Raw genomic sequence first — 14,138 nt, forward strand, 5'->3', positions numbered from 1 at the left:
GATCACTTACCTACCTTCTAAGGAAGGGCCTTTTCTGATGCATCCAAGTATTACGTTTGTCTTTTTCGTGTTTTATGTTACTTGACTACCTTCCTGAGAATGAATATCCTATTTAATTCCATTATATTTCTGTTACTCCAGTAATATTTGTTGGTTTCTTCCTCTGTGATATAGTCTGTCTTTTATACTGAACAGTGCTTCCAGCTTCAGATGTTGACATTAGAGAAACCATGAAGGACTGTCTTTTTAGTGAGAGTTTTTCTGACTTAGGTTCAACCAAAAATCTCACCTTAAGCACTGGACTGATGTTCTAAATTGCCAGCTTAAGTAATCAAATTCTTTGGGTTTAGTCTCCCGCTACCACAGCTAAAATATCTTTAATATGTATCCTTTTTTTAATGCTGCTTCCTTTTTTTATTTTCTTAATGAAAGTAGATGAATGGTAAAAAACCTTCTATTTTTACTTTGCAATTTCTATTTATTTTGACAGGTCTATATAGTTTTATCTTTTGATGTTATTTTACTTTTATGTTTTCTAACTTCACAGGTTGGTTTCCTTTTCCCCTGGTCTCATATTTTTCTTGCACACTGTGCTTAAATATGCATCTTTCTGAGGGGGATGAGGCAGAGGTTATCAACTAATTATCACTGGGTTACTTCTTGAGGATATTTTCCTTCAGAGAGAAATCCCAGTTTGGTGTTTGTACTTTAAACTTGAATGTTAATTTTAAGTCTGTAAGCTCTAATTTGGTTCTGTTTGTTTTTGTGATTGGTGCCCTTAATTTTTCAAAGCTTTTCTATTTGCAGTTAATGACTTTTTCTTTGGGATCCTGAGTTTTTTCCCATTCCCAGTGATGGTAAGAGTGTCAGATGTAGAAAACACAAGATGCCGTTAGGCAGGAAGAATGGGCAGATAAAAGTATGGAGAGAGCAGAATAAGAAGCCACAGCAGTGGACAAGGAATGGAAAAGAAGGGAAAGGTGTGGCTTGAGAGACGAAGGAGAAATGAGGAAGAATGAATGGTTTTCTGCCAGTTCAGTGAACTAAACTAAGAGTTACTAATGTGCACAATAACTGCCGGGACTTCTTCAAAGAGGGGAGCTCAGGGTGGTGAGATTCTTCCAGAGTTAGGCTCAACCAACACTTGAAATCTTTGGTGTAAGTGATGGCCTAGAACTTGTAAGCTGCTACAGGAAGAGTGAGTTTTGGAGTGCTTTTGGAAACAGTGTTTTTATCAGTGGCAGTAGCACTGGAGAAGGCTTGGCAAGTGAACAGAGGTGGTTTCAGAGCAGGGCAAGGGAAAAAACCTGATTGATGAAATTGTTGTGTTTTCTGGTAAAGGAACACGAGTGTAATATAAGCCTGGGTGGAAGGAAGAAGCTTGGACAGTTGCTATATAGGGGGACCACCAAGATGATCAGGGGGATGGAGCACCTCTCCTATGAGGAAAGGCTGAGAGAATTGAGTTTGTTCAGCCTGGAAAAGAGAAGGCCTTGGAGTGACCTAATTGTGACCTTCCAGTCACAGAAGGGAGCCTACAAGAAAGATGGAGAGAGACTATTTACAAGGGCTTGTAGTGAAGGCACAAGGGGAAATGGATTCAAACTGAAAGAGGGTGGATTTAGATTAGATATTAGAAAGAAATTCTTCATTATGAGGGTGGTGACACACTGGAACAGGTTGCCCAGAGAAGCTGTGGTTGCCCCATCCCTGGAAGTGTTCAACGACAGCTTGGACAGACTTTGAGCAACCTGGTCTAGTGGAATGTGTCTCTGCCCATGGCAGGCGGGGTTGGAACTGGATGGTCTTTAAGGTCCCTTCCAGCCCAAACCATTCCGTGCTTCAGTGATTTTTGTAAAATGATACAAGCATGGCAGTAAGGCCTTAAGAGCATTGAGGTGCAAGACTAATGTTTCTAAACACAGTAAATGTTGCATGTAGAAACCATCTTCTTAAATGTAACAAATATACATTTATGACTGTTTGAATGTCAGACTAATTTTTAAAACAAGACACTTTGGCTGTGTATTGTGGTGTGATACCAACTAACTTCCTCATGTTTTGTCTGTTTCACATCCAGGAGATGCTTTAATTGCTGTCAATGATGTCGATGTGAATTCTGAAAATATAGAAAGGGTTTTGTCTTGCATTCCAGGTCCTATGCAGGTATAGTAGTTGAATGTTTATTCCTAATGTCCTCTGTAAATGTTAATATTGTTTCTGGCCTTTTTTTCCTGAGGAAACAGAACTTAGGGCTGGAGATGTGCAGCACTAGCATGCATGAAGCAAGATATTGATGTCTAGCTTAAATATAAATATGTCAACAAAATAGTAGTGGGTCTTTTTTGTCAATTACTGTTCTTAAAATGGTAATAATTGCTCTGGAAATACTTAACTAAAATAATTATATATTCATTAATATAAACAAGATTACAAACCACAAGAGAATAAAAGCAAGCCTGAATTAACAAGTTAGTACCATTAAAATATTTAAGAGCACTTAAATGGAGAAATTGATACTTCTTTAATATTTAGATAGAAAGAAGTCTCGAGGTTTTAAGAGTTTTTAGATTAAATACTTTAAGATCTTTCAAAACTTAACAGTGATGAAAATTGATAGAAGCCAGTAATAAAAGTTGATAGAAAAAAAAATCCAAAAACCTGACCTGATGAATAATGTTTCTTCCCTCCAAACTTACTGCATATATCTTTTCTTCTAGCTGAATAATAATTTTGGAACTATAACGAAGAATTAAATAACTAATAAATAATTACATAGCTACTTCAGAGCTAAATCAGGAGAGTTGTTACTTATATAGGATGTTAATAGCATAAAATTTAGTATTTTGCGTTATTTTGTGCAAATCCACTTCCTGGTGGACAGGAAGACAAAATAAAAGTTGCAACTAACAGATATGAGAAGGAGCAGTTTAAAAATTGTAGTGTCTCTTGGTAGTTTTTCTTGAGGTAGAATATATGAGGTGATGATGATAGTAGAAATGTTTTACAGTCCAGAGATAAAAAGTGAAAATTTTAGATTTTCTTAAACATGCCTCTGTTTGCAACTTATGTAGTGCAAGTGCCTGTGGAACTATATCTGTAAGTGCAGTGAGATTGAGTACTGGGTTGTCAGTTCAGGAAGCTTTCCAAGATATTTGACAGTATGAAGCTACCAGAGTTGTGGTCAGGTATTGGCAGAGCTCCATGGGAGAAAAAGCTTGTCTTGGCTGTCTTTGACCAAATATGGAGTTGCTGTAACTGCTATTAAATACAGAATTATTAAAAAAGCAGAGATTATATAGTTTATGTAATAGTATCCTTGCTAGATTAGAGTATATGTATTACTTATTGGTAAAATACAGTGCAGCCCTTTATAGAGTAGTTACTTTTAATGCAATGTTAATGTTTAAATTGTCAGTAAATCTGTCAAGTAGACAGCAATTATTTGAAATGTGTAACAGTTTGGCATGTTGGCTTTCCAAACCCTTTTATTAAAGTGCAATTATTCCTTTTTTACTGTGCAGTTTGAGTCAAGCCAGTAGAATGACTGCTGGAATAGACCAGAGGAGATTTAAATACAGAGTTCAGGAGTTTTTTTGCAGAGTAGAACACTGGGTTCATGCTGCTAAAGAAACAGAGGGTTGTTGTATCTGAGATTTTGTAATACATGCAGAATTGTTAATGTATTCTCATTCATCTTGCATTGCAAAATATCAAATAAGAAGCAGTTTCAAGACTTGTTACTTAAATACAAGTTATTTCCATAAGAGAAGTCCCTGCTCTTCTGAATTCAATGTTAAAAATCACTGGAATTAATTTAAAAACTTAACTCCCAATATTCTCAGTTTCAGCATGTGACATAACATAACTCATTATTATATTTCCAGAATTTTGTTTTCTTTGCCTCAGTTTAGGCAACTAGATCTAGGCATGTAAGGGCTAGTTTAGTAAATTTATTGAGCAATAGAAGTCCAAATGCTACATCAGCCCTTCTTTTTCTCCCTTTTTGTAATCAAAATAGCTGCTGCTTCCTTGCACCAGAAGACAGAATAGGAAGGGCAAGATATGCTAAAAGAATATGCTCTTCCTTACTGTGATATTCAGAAGTTGCAGAACCATTTTACCCAAAACTTTCTAAAAATATTCAGCCTGAGGCAGACAGTCAGAATCAAAAATTCCAGCCTGAAATTTTGAGTTACAGTTGTGCAAACGGTAAGCACATGGAAAACAGAGCCTTAAAACAGGAAATGGCAGGCAGTTTTTAAAATGCAGGCCATGCCACCAGCTCTGTCTGTAATAAAATCCATATTCTCAGCCATACACTTTCCTGAAGATGAACACAAATCATGCCTTTCTGCAGCAGACGAATGGTGTAACAGCTACATTTTCTCTTTCTATACTGACAAATGTATAAGTATTAAGAAACAAATAAGAGAGTGACCTTCCAATCATTATTTTCCAGCAGTTAATAGTTAGGGTCACTTACAGGTTTGCACATTCTCCTTTGTTAATCTGGTTCTTAAAATTCCTTTGACCTCCACAGCATCCTGTAGCAGTGATTTTATGTACCTGATTTGTGTTATGTTCATTAACGTTGGCTTTCAAATTGCCATCTAATTAAGTGCATTTTATACCCCTATGTTTCTGTGTTATTAGAAAAAGTTAACTGTTCACGTCTTACTCTTCATATCATTGCGTGGCTTAGGAGAACTCTGTCACGTTCCACTTTGGTCACATATTTTCTAAGCAGAAAATTCCCATCCATGTCCCTCACAGTTTTCTGTTCCTGCCACCTTCATCAGTTCCTTTTTGCCATTTGATTAAATTCTTTTTGAGAACTGTTCTAAGCATTGAGAATGTGGGCGTGATATATAGAGTAGAATACTAATGTTTTCTGTGCTTTTCCCATTCTTTCTGTCATTTCCTTTTCTGTTTTTCTGCTGTGCATTGATCTGATTGTCTTTAGGAGAAATGGAATCAAAGCTATGGAAGGTTTCATAGTCAGTACTTATAAAAGGGAACTTCAGTAGTCATACTTAATCAGATCCAGTGCACTGCTCAAAATGAAGATTCATTTCTCCTCCACAAAAAAAAGAATAGGTTTTAGGGTACGTAGAAATACAGTCTCTTGTTCCTTTTCTATTACAGTGATGTGGGAGGCAGCATGGATGCCTTCAGGAGGAGGGACAGTTAAAGTTCTGTTTGGCCCAGTTTGTTTTGAGCTCTTCCCTGGAGGACCATATGGTGATGCCTTTACGACAAGACAGACTGAGTTTATTTTTTAAAAAACTGAGAGACTAAAAGATTGCAGCAAGAATTATATCTGTGCATCGTTAATGTTGAGACTGTAGCCTAAGTGTCATGTATAAGTGTCCACAGACAAGATGTAATAGAAGTTAAGAGAAATAACTATTGAGCCTTAAGGAAATCTGCAAAAAGTTAAATGGGATATGAGGAAAATGCTCTGAAATATATGCAGATGGCATGAGAAAGAAAGAGAACCGAATCACAAAATGCTGGAGAAGAAAACATAACACCTCTGCAACTGTGAACTATCAAGTTACTGGGTCTTAAAAAGCAGCTGCTGCTTAGTTGGATGTTTCTGCTCCTCAAGCCCTGTTATGTGCAGTGTAAGGAATCAACACTGATGAGGAGAGGGTGAGGGATGAGTGACTGTAAGAAAAGACAGGGGTAGCACAGGGCAGGAGAGCAGGATGGAGGGCAGTGCTGTTCCGGGGAACAGGAAGAGAAAAGAGAAAAAAGCTGATAGCAGCCAAAATAGGAGAGGAGAAGTGGAGTGGAATGGGAAGGTGGCAGCCAATGACATAAATGTTGTAGCTGTAAGAGTTGATGATAGCACTTCTCTCCAAGCCAGTTTGATGGGCCCTGGGTGTTTTAAAGCATCCTTATTTCTTGCTGGCACTCCTCTCTTGAAATATGTGCATACACATACAAAATTATGAAAATGAGAATGATCTCCATTTAAATGTATAAATTATCTCTGCCTGGGCTTCTCAGTTTTATTGCAACTGGGACAATATAAACTTTTTTGTTGCATCAGTCCGTAGGCTAAATTGTCACGGACTTAACAGAGAAGCAGGATTTGGTGTGATGTGTTATGTTCAGAAATTTGCAGTCAATAGGCATGTTACAGTTATTTTAAAGTAGATGAACCATCTTGAGTGAAACATATGAAAGGGGGAACTGAGAGCATGTCTGCTTAGTCCAAATATGTCTTCAGTCACTTTAAACACTGATAAAAACTGAGGTATCATCCGAGAAAATAAATCAAGTTTTTCTCCTTGGAAATGACAATTTTATGCTCAGTCAAGAGCTAAAAGTTTCTCACATCTCCTTCTTTCATACTTAGGATATCAGCATTCAGTCACAAAAAAATTTAAAAATTGCTCTTTCATCACTGCCAGAACAACTAGCAAACATAATTTTTGTAAGGCAGTGATAATAAAAGGTATGAAAAATATAAAGCAAATTCTGAAACATATTTCAACATAGTTTGGATTATGTGTTGCTTGTTAGTCAGGAAATATGTGTTTCTTCTAATATTCCTGATTTTTACTTTATTTGGAAAATAAAGACAGAAAACATAATTCTTTGGCAAAGTAAGCTTGATCATTTAAACCTTTGTTATTTAAGAGAGGATACTCTGTGCTTTGATCTTTTTTTTTCTTCTAAAGACAGCACAGCAAAGTATGTAAACAATTTTTATGCTTGGTAGTTGTGTGAATTGTTAAATACAGCAACAAAACTCTTATATGCTGATTTTACAGTTAAAAAAATTAACATGGTGAAAATGAAAGATTGAAAGAGTTGCTACTGTTACAATTTAACAGACTTTTTCAGTCTAATGTAAATTTAAACCGATTTTCCTGTGCACTCAAAAGGGCAAAGAAGTGGTCCAGAAAGAGCCTTGAGGAAATATACTTAGGAAAGTGCTGACATTTCAAAAGAAGTCAAATATTATGTGTTTTTCAAAGTCAGGGTAGTATAGGTTTTGCGTTCAAAGTAAGTATATTTTTCCATTCTCAAGACCATAAGAATTAAGCATGAAAACACAGCAAACCACATGCTTACTCACATGGTTCATAGAGCATGTAATAGCTAACTTTGTCCTTTGTAATAGATGGTTATATGATGCTAAATGTACAGTTGGTTTTCTTGAAACAGGAGGAACTTTTGTGTGCTTACATGTCAGTAAAGCTGAGAAAACTTAATCTCTTAAAGGGCTAAAACTGCATCTCTTTCATTTGATGTTGGGACATAATTGTAAGTACAGCCTCGTTTTCACAATAATTAATTATCTTAATAGGTTAAACTTACATTTGAAACCTCAGTATTTGAGCCTGAAGTAACTTCTCAGCAAATGAACAAACAGGCACAGTCAAGTATGAACAATCTGGTTCGGCTCCTGTGGGGAGAAGACAGTACAGACCTTCAGCAGGCTGTTCAGGACGTGCCTCATATTGTCATGTTCCTCACACTGAAACTGGACTCTGAAACATCCAAGGATGAGGTATGTGGCTGACTGAATAAATCTGAAGTGAAATAACAACTGACAACAGCAACTGCTGTGACATTTGATGTTAAATAAATAAATGAATAAATAAATAATCTTGCTAAATGTTTCGAGTAGTGAGTCATCTGCAAAATGTCCCTTTTGGCAGAAATAAGGCCTGAAATTCCAGAGGGATAAAAAATAGCATCAGTGCTGACAAAGTCTAATTGGACCTAAACTCAGTTCGGGTCAGCACATGAGGAGAGGCCAGAGGTGTAACTGCAAAGGCGAGGTACGTTCACCAGTGCAGTGTTGTGTCTCGTGTCCTCTCTCACATGCTGGACGGGGTGTTTTCAACGCCTCTCCAACTTGGAACTGTGGAATCTGCCGAGCCAAAAGAATTTCCCCCAGCAGGAGATGTTGGCAGTCCACATTCATAATCTGTCTGGCTCCTGTTTTGAAATGCTAATGTGCCTTTTCTTAGAGGACTCTGGCCTGCCTGCTGTTTGCAATCAGCGGCTGATTCTTGCTTGGGGCAGCGGTTTAGAACTACTGAAGTACTTTCCCTTTGTCCTGTAAAACTTCCTTTCACATCTCTTTCCTTTCTGTGTTCAGAAAAATTTTACCAGTGTAGATGTAAGCCATTGTAAGTTTGTGTAGATGTTGTCCATGATGTAGCCATAGCTACAGATACTCCTCTTAATGCCGGGACACAGAGCAGTGGGGGGGGGGGGGGGGGAGGGTTGGTGCTGAGTTTGGCCTCTTGCCTAATCTAAAAATGACAAATGGACAAAGTAGACTTTTAGGGACAAACATTTGGAAAAAGACTCTTCTCCCCTTGTGTGAATTCTCAAATTTAGCGTTGTGTCCCAGTGATCTTATATTATCTGTGATGAGGAGATATCAAACAAAGTACAAGTTTTGCCAGTCCTCAGGGACTGGGATGGCAGGACAGTGATGGAGTGGGGAGCAGAAAAAAGACATCTTGATTTCTTTCCCCTGGAATTTATCCTTAGATTCACTCAGTGCTCCATCCCTTCTCTGAAATATCTTTACTTCCTTTATACAGTTTTTCAACTGGTACAAGTCTGTGTTGTTCTGTTAGTGATGTGTGATAGAGAAGAAGTGTTACAGCTACACATAGTGGAGTTTAATTTTACTTTCTAGAGACAGGGCTCGGAAGAGAACCCTAGAAAATTACATGATATCATAATACATACAATATCACAGTGTTTTTCTTCTTTAGTATTTTCTTACAATAAAAATTAAAAGAGCTCATTTAACTGTAAATTAAATAAACTTAAGATTCTTTATCAAAGTTCACTTGCATATTTCAAATATTTCTCTTTTTCTTCAGTTCTGAGTTTTCAGTAGTCCAAGATTGCTATGTTATGTGGATAGAACACTTGTGGATGGTTGTGATAGACTTAAAGACCAGTATTTTCTTGATCCCATAAACTTTATGAAATATTAAAAAAAATAATTTCAGGATCGCTGGCTCCTCTGTTGGTAGGGAAATAGACATGCAAATGCCTAATTGCAATTCCTACACTGCAGTGTAGATCCAGTACTGCTTTCTTGTCCCATTATTTCTTTAAGCTCTCCCAAGAAACGGGATTAATCCTGAACATTGAGCAGAGGTAAAAGAGGAATTGTAATGCACATGTTGTCCCTTCACACTGTGAAATAATTGTTTCCCTGAGAAGTCTTGGCAGTTACGCAGCCCCAAATAGTCTAATGTTGAGGGATGCTTTGCTGGTGTAATCAAGCTCTTTATAACATTTCATTACAAAAAAAATTGCTGCCTTCTTCAAGGCATTTGTCTTTTTACTGAACATTAAGCAACTTATAGCCTGTAGATGTACTGTCCCAAATTTAGTTTATATAGTACTTTAAATTAACACTGAAGTTATGATACACCTATGCCATACTGCACAACAAAAATATAATGATCCTTTACTAAACTGCTTTACCCATATCCAAAGGAGGCACGGTATGCAGATCACATCCATGTAAACTATGGCAACTGGAACTAGTAACTAATTCTTCCACTTGTGAGCTTTTGGCACCTAAAAATAGAATTAATGAGCTTTAAAAAAGACTTGTAAGCTCTGTCTATTCAGCTGTAAAAGAAAGTAGTGTTGGAAATCATTTGGGATGTGTGTACGCCTGTGGGGGGTGTCACAGATGGCAACAGTTTCAGTAAGATTGATCCTGTCTTTTTTAGATTTTAGGTTAAGGTAAGTATTACAGTTATACATTATTCGTACTAGTGTGCAACTATAACATCTTTGCGTTTGACCTGATTTTTGGTGATACCAGGTCTAAAAAGGAATAATGTTCATATTCCTCCTACACGATAGTGTTACTAGAAGCCATTAGTTCGGAGTCTGTCCAGGTCTGGATTTTTGGGTTAAGGAAGGGCTTACACTTTTTAAGGAATGAGCTGCTTGTCGTTTATTAGTTCCACTGTGTTCGGCCTGTGACCTTTGGGCTCGCTTTTGAGACAGCTGACCTGGTATGGTGGCATGTGCTGAACCTTGCTAAATCAGTATATACAGATGTGATACTGCTCTGCCCTTTTGTTACAGTTGGCTTTTCTTTCCCTGGGAAAGTGTACAGATAATTCACAAATTAATTCAGTGTAAAGGCCCCAGTTCATAGTGAGGGGTGGAAAAAGGCTCTTTCTAGCCCTCTGCACTGCTGTAATTAGAAAACAGCAGGGTTTCTCCAGTTGAGGGATTGATTCCAGAAAAAAAGATCCTTGTCACTAATGAGTATTTGTAAATAGAGCTAATTAAATTGGATAAGAATGAAGAGTTTCCAGGTCCTTCTGTAATGAAACTTCTTTTAGTCTTGATGAGGAAAATTTTCTAATGGTACTGGCTGAATGTGCTTAGTGACATAAATAGGGAACTTAATAATGCTTATGTTTCTTTTATTCGTGTAAAAAGATAATTTACTATACTCTTTGCAGTGGATATGCCTAATACTACATGCATTATTTTTGGTCCATCATGATTTGGCAGAAAGCAATAAATTACGAGGAATCGTGTTTGCCTATTACTGTATTTTTATGGTTGCTGAAATAATACAAAATTTTTAAAAGTGCTTGCATAAAAAGATTATTAAAAAAAACTGGTTAGAAAAAGAAAAATAATTGTCACAAATATTTATCTGAGCTTTAAGATGACTTATTTTACTGAGCGTCAAGATGACCTGTTTAAGAACATGTTGACGCAGATGGTCATGAGAAATGTTAATGGCGTATGTTATTTGAGTATATATCTCAGTTATATTTTATGCTGTACAGGTAAAGCAGTTAGGTAGGGTTATATAGAGAGACTGGAGTTTTCATATTCTTACTGTTGGTTTTGAAGAGCTGTATGTTTGATGATGATTTAAATCAGAATTTAAACACAGAAAGAACCATACAAATAGTAGAATCAGAGAAGGCTAGGATGGCTTGGGTTGGAAGGGACCTTAAAGATCATCTTGTTTCAGCTGCTTGCCATGGGCAGGGAGACCTTCCACTAGACCAGGTTACTCAAAGCCTGTCCAGCCTGTCCTTGAACACTCCTAGGGATGGGGCATCCAAGCTTCTCTGGGCAACCCGTTCCAGTGCGTCACCACCCTGACAATAAAGAGTTTCTTCCTATCTCTTGGAATCAGACTGGTAACAGTGTACTTAAAGCTTTAAAATGCAGTGGCCATACTGTTTGTCGTTTTATGTTTCTTCATGTAATAATGATTCTAAGTAAGTTGTGCTTTTCTATAAAATAGAAAATTTAAAACTGTCAGAAACATTCATGTGCATTTTAGAACTTTCCAGTATGCCCATGCAGCTCACTGCTTGTTTCACTACCATATGAAACTATATGAGAAAAGTTTTCATGTTTAAAAAAAACCCTGTTACCACAAAAAAAAAATATCTTGTTTTCTGTGGGGATTCTTTTTGGGGGGGGATTGGTTTTGCTTTGCTTAACTAACAGCTAACTTTCTTCACAGCAAGAAATTCTTTATCAGTACCCCATATCTGAAGCATCCCAAAAACTGAAAAGTGTGAGAGGAATATTTCTCACACTGTCTGACATACTGGAAAATGTTACTGGTACCGAGATTATCAGGTAAAAGTATTTGAAATGTAATGTATTGTTATTTTTATTACTTTATACATACATGTACAGCAGACATGGGTTATGTGTCAAGTTATAGACAAAACCAAAGTGACTCAACCTGTTTAGGCAGTAACGTTTTAACTAGAACAACATGCCTGAAGTTGGACTGCTCAGCCTGCAGGTACATTGGTATGGGGGAATTTCCTTGTAGTGGGTAGCAGTGACTAGTAGGATTTTCACTTCAGTGAAATTGTTTTTAACTCTTTTATAACTTCATATTGTTAACAGAAGTATTTCTGGTTTAATTTTTCTAGTTCCTCCCTTTTCTTATGTGAAAAACTGGTTCAAGTTGTTTACTGGAAAGAATCTGACAAGTTGCTCATAATTGGCCTTCCTGAAGAGAAGTGAGTTTCAGAGAAAAGATTTTGTTTTCCCTTAAATTTTATTTTGTGTCCTCAAATTGTACTCTTCTAACAAAAAAGCAAGAAAGGGCTTACAATGTACTCTTTTTACTAAAACTAGTCTTTATACCTGTGATTCTTATTTTTTGATTGACTTTATTCTCATCTTTTATATATCCATTGTTGCAGTTTCTTTTTCATTTGCTCTGAAGGAATAAGATCTCAGAAATACATGCAGGTTAGAAAACAGTAATATTTTATAGGATTTGGTAAATTCAAGTACTTCGTAGAGACTGCTGTATAACATCAGTAATATTACACACCTATGTGTTCTAGGAGGACTACTTATTCATGGTAAAGCTGTACGTTTTAATTTTTTTTTTTTTTTTAGTGTGCCACTTTCTCAGCTGAGGAACATGATTGAAGATGTTGTCAGGACCTTAATGTTTATGTACGGTTCTTTGGACAGGTGAGTTCTTTCAAAAGTATTTTCTTTTCACTCACATATTTCTCATTGGTGCTCACTGAAAAAGACAAATAGTAGCATTAATTTTAATGTCTACATGGAATTTCTTTGCCTGTGCCTTTACACTTGCATAAAAAACAGAATTATGTTCTTCTTGCCTTTTGCTCTCGGTCGGAACACTAGTAAGACACTTTTTAAACAGTCTTTGTCATTTCAGGAAGTTTTGTCCTTGATTAGGTTAAATCATTCACATAATCTAAGTCCCGGTGGATATCAACAGCACTCTGCAAATGTTATCCTTTACGTTCAAGCACTGTCTGTAAAATATACATATGAATCAGTATTATATTTTTAATAAAGTAAACACTCTGGACTTGCAGTGACTGTCTTTCTCTGCATTTGGAAATCACCCAGAAAATTTTGAGTCTTGACCTAGATAAAATTGCCAAGATAGATTATTCATATGCTTGCATCAATTCATGCTTAACGTGTGTATGCCATAGAGAAAGAAAAAGAATAAATCTCAGTTTCCAGAAGGATGAGACTGATGTTTAAATCATATCAAGTTGCTCTAAGACATCTGCTATGATACCATACTGTTTTAGTTTGTTCTTTATTTTTAGCTACTGCCTGGATATTAGCCTAGTGGGTTGTTTCATGTTAAAAATACATCCAAATGTAGCATCATGCTGCAAAGAGACTTGTGTAGCACTGAGGGTTATATAAATAAGCTGCAAGTTTCTCAATGTTATTCTAACTTGGAGTTCATGTTTGTTCAGTGCTTTTTGCCAGGTGGAAAATGTTTCTCGCCTCGATCATTTTTTCAACCTGTTCTTCCAGCGTGCACTTCAGCCTGTGAGGCTCGAGCCGAGTGCCAGCCCCAGTGCTCAGCACTACGAGACCTGTAGTGCCTTGTTCTTGGACAATCTCCCAGGCCTGCGCTGGCTGACGCTGCCTCGGGAGATCAAGGTAATGTCCTTTTCACATCTCTTTGGAAAAATTTGTATATGAGAGACCGAAAAATCTTCTGCTGTTATTGTGTAATTTACCTTTGCTCATCCATGACCATCCATTTTCCTACCAGATCCTTTATTCAGGTTTGGAGCTACACTGTCATTCCCACAGTGTGTTTAGTGGCTTTAGAGTTATCTAGGAAGAGATTATGATGACAGAGGACTTAAAACTTTATTTAAAATATATACACACACATCTCTAAGAACTAGGATATAGAGTAGGGAAAGCAGCCCATAGTATGTAGCTTTATGTTTGATTTTGACCACTGAAATATTTTTCCAGGTAGGAAATACTACTCCAGAAGCCCATAGCTTGTAATTTAGGAGAGTTATAAATGGCTGTTGCAAAATCAAAATAAATATCCACATGTCATTTGTGTGACACATACAGGTACAGCTTTTCTGCACCATTCCACTGTGTCTGTTTACCTCTTAATTAGAAACTAGGTTGTGCATTAAGCACTAGTAAAACAAAAGGTAGATCATAGTAAATGGAATTATAGCTGTCAGTCATAAATGTCATTTTCATGGCTTTAACATCTATGATTCTGGTTTAGAATAGGTTAGTCTTGTCATGGTAGATTTTGTTTTTTAATGAGTATTTGCCACGATTCAATGCAAATAAAA

At 36.7% G+C, this 14,138-nt stretch overlaps 1 protein-coding gene across 7 annotated transcripts in view; it reads left to right on the top strand.

Moving 5' to 3' along the window:
* HSPA4L (heat shock protein family A (Hsp70) member 4 like) overlaps nucleotides 1–14,138 on the top strand; it is an 80,257-nt gene that overhangs the window by 17,314 nt on the left and 48,805 nt on the right. For 6 of the 7 annotated variants that reach the window (XM_064651488.1, XM_064651491.1, XM_064651487.1 and 3 more), the window contains 6 exons: nucleotides 2,081–2,166; nucleotides 7,328–7,531; nucleotides 11,522–11,640; nucleotides 11,946–12,035; nucleotides 12,424–12,501; nucleotides 13,278–13,467. In XM_064651488.1, the coding sequence (XP_064507558.1) occupies nucleotides 2,081–2,166; nucleotides 7,328–7,531; nucleotides 11,522–11,640; nucleotides 11,946–12,035; nucleotides 12,424–12,501; nucleotides 13,278–13,467 (767 nt within the window). Of the gene's footprint in view, nucleotides 1–2,080; nucleotides 2,167–7,327; nucleotides 7,532–11,521; nucleotides 11,641–11,945; nucleotides 12,036–12,423; nucleotides 12,502–13,277; nucleotides 13,468–14,138 lie in introns of those variants that run through there. The other variant, XM_064651492.1, reaches the window with a different exon arrangement.

The sequence above is a fragment of the Pseudopipra pipra genome, chromosome 4, assembly GCF_036250125.1.
Source record: "Pseudopipra pipra isolate bDixPip1 chromosome 4, bDixPip1.hap1, whole genome shotgun sequence".
Lineage (NCBI taxonomy): Eukaryota > Metazoa > Chordata > Aves > Passeriformes > Pipridae > Pseudopipra > Pseudopipra pipra.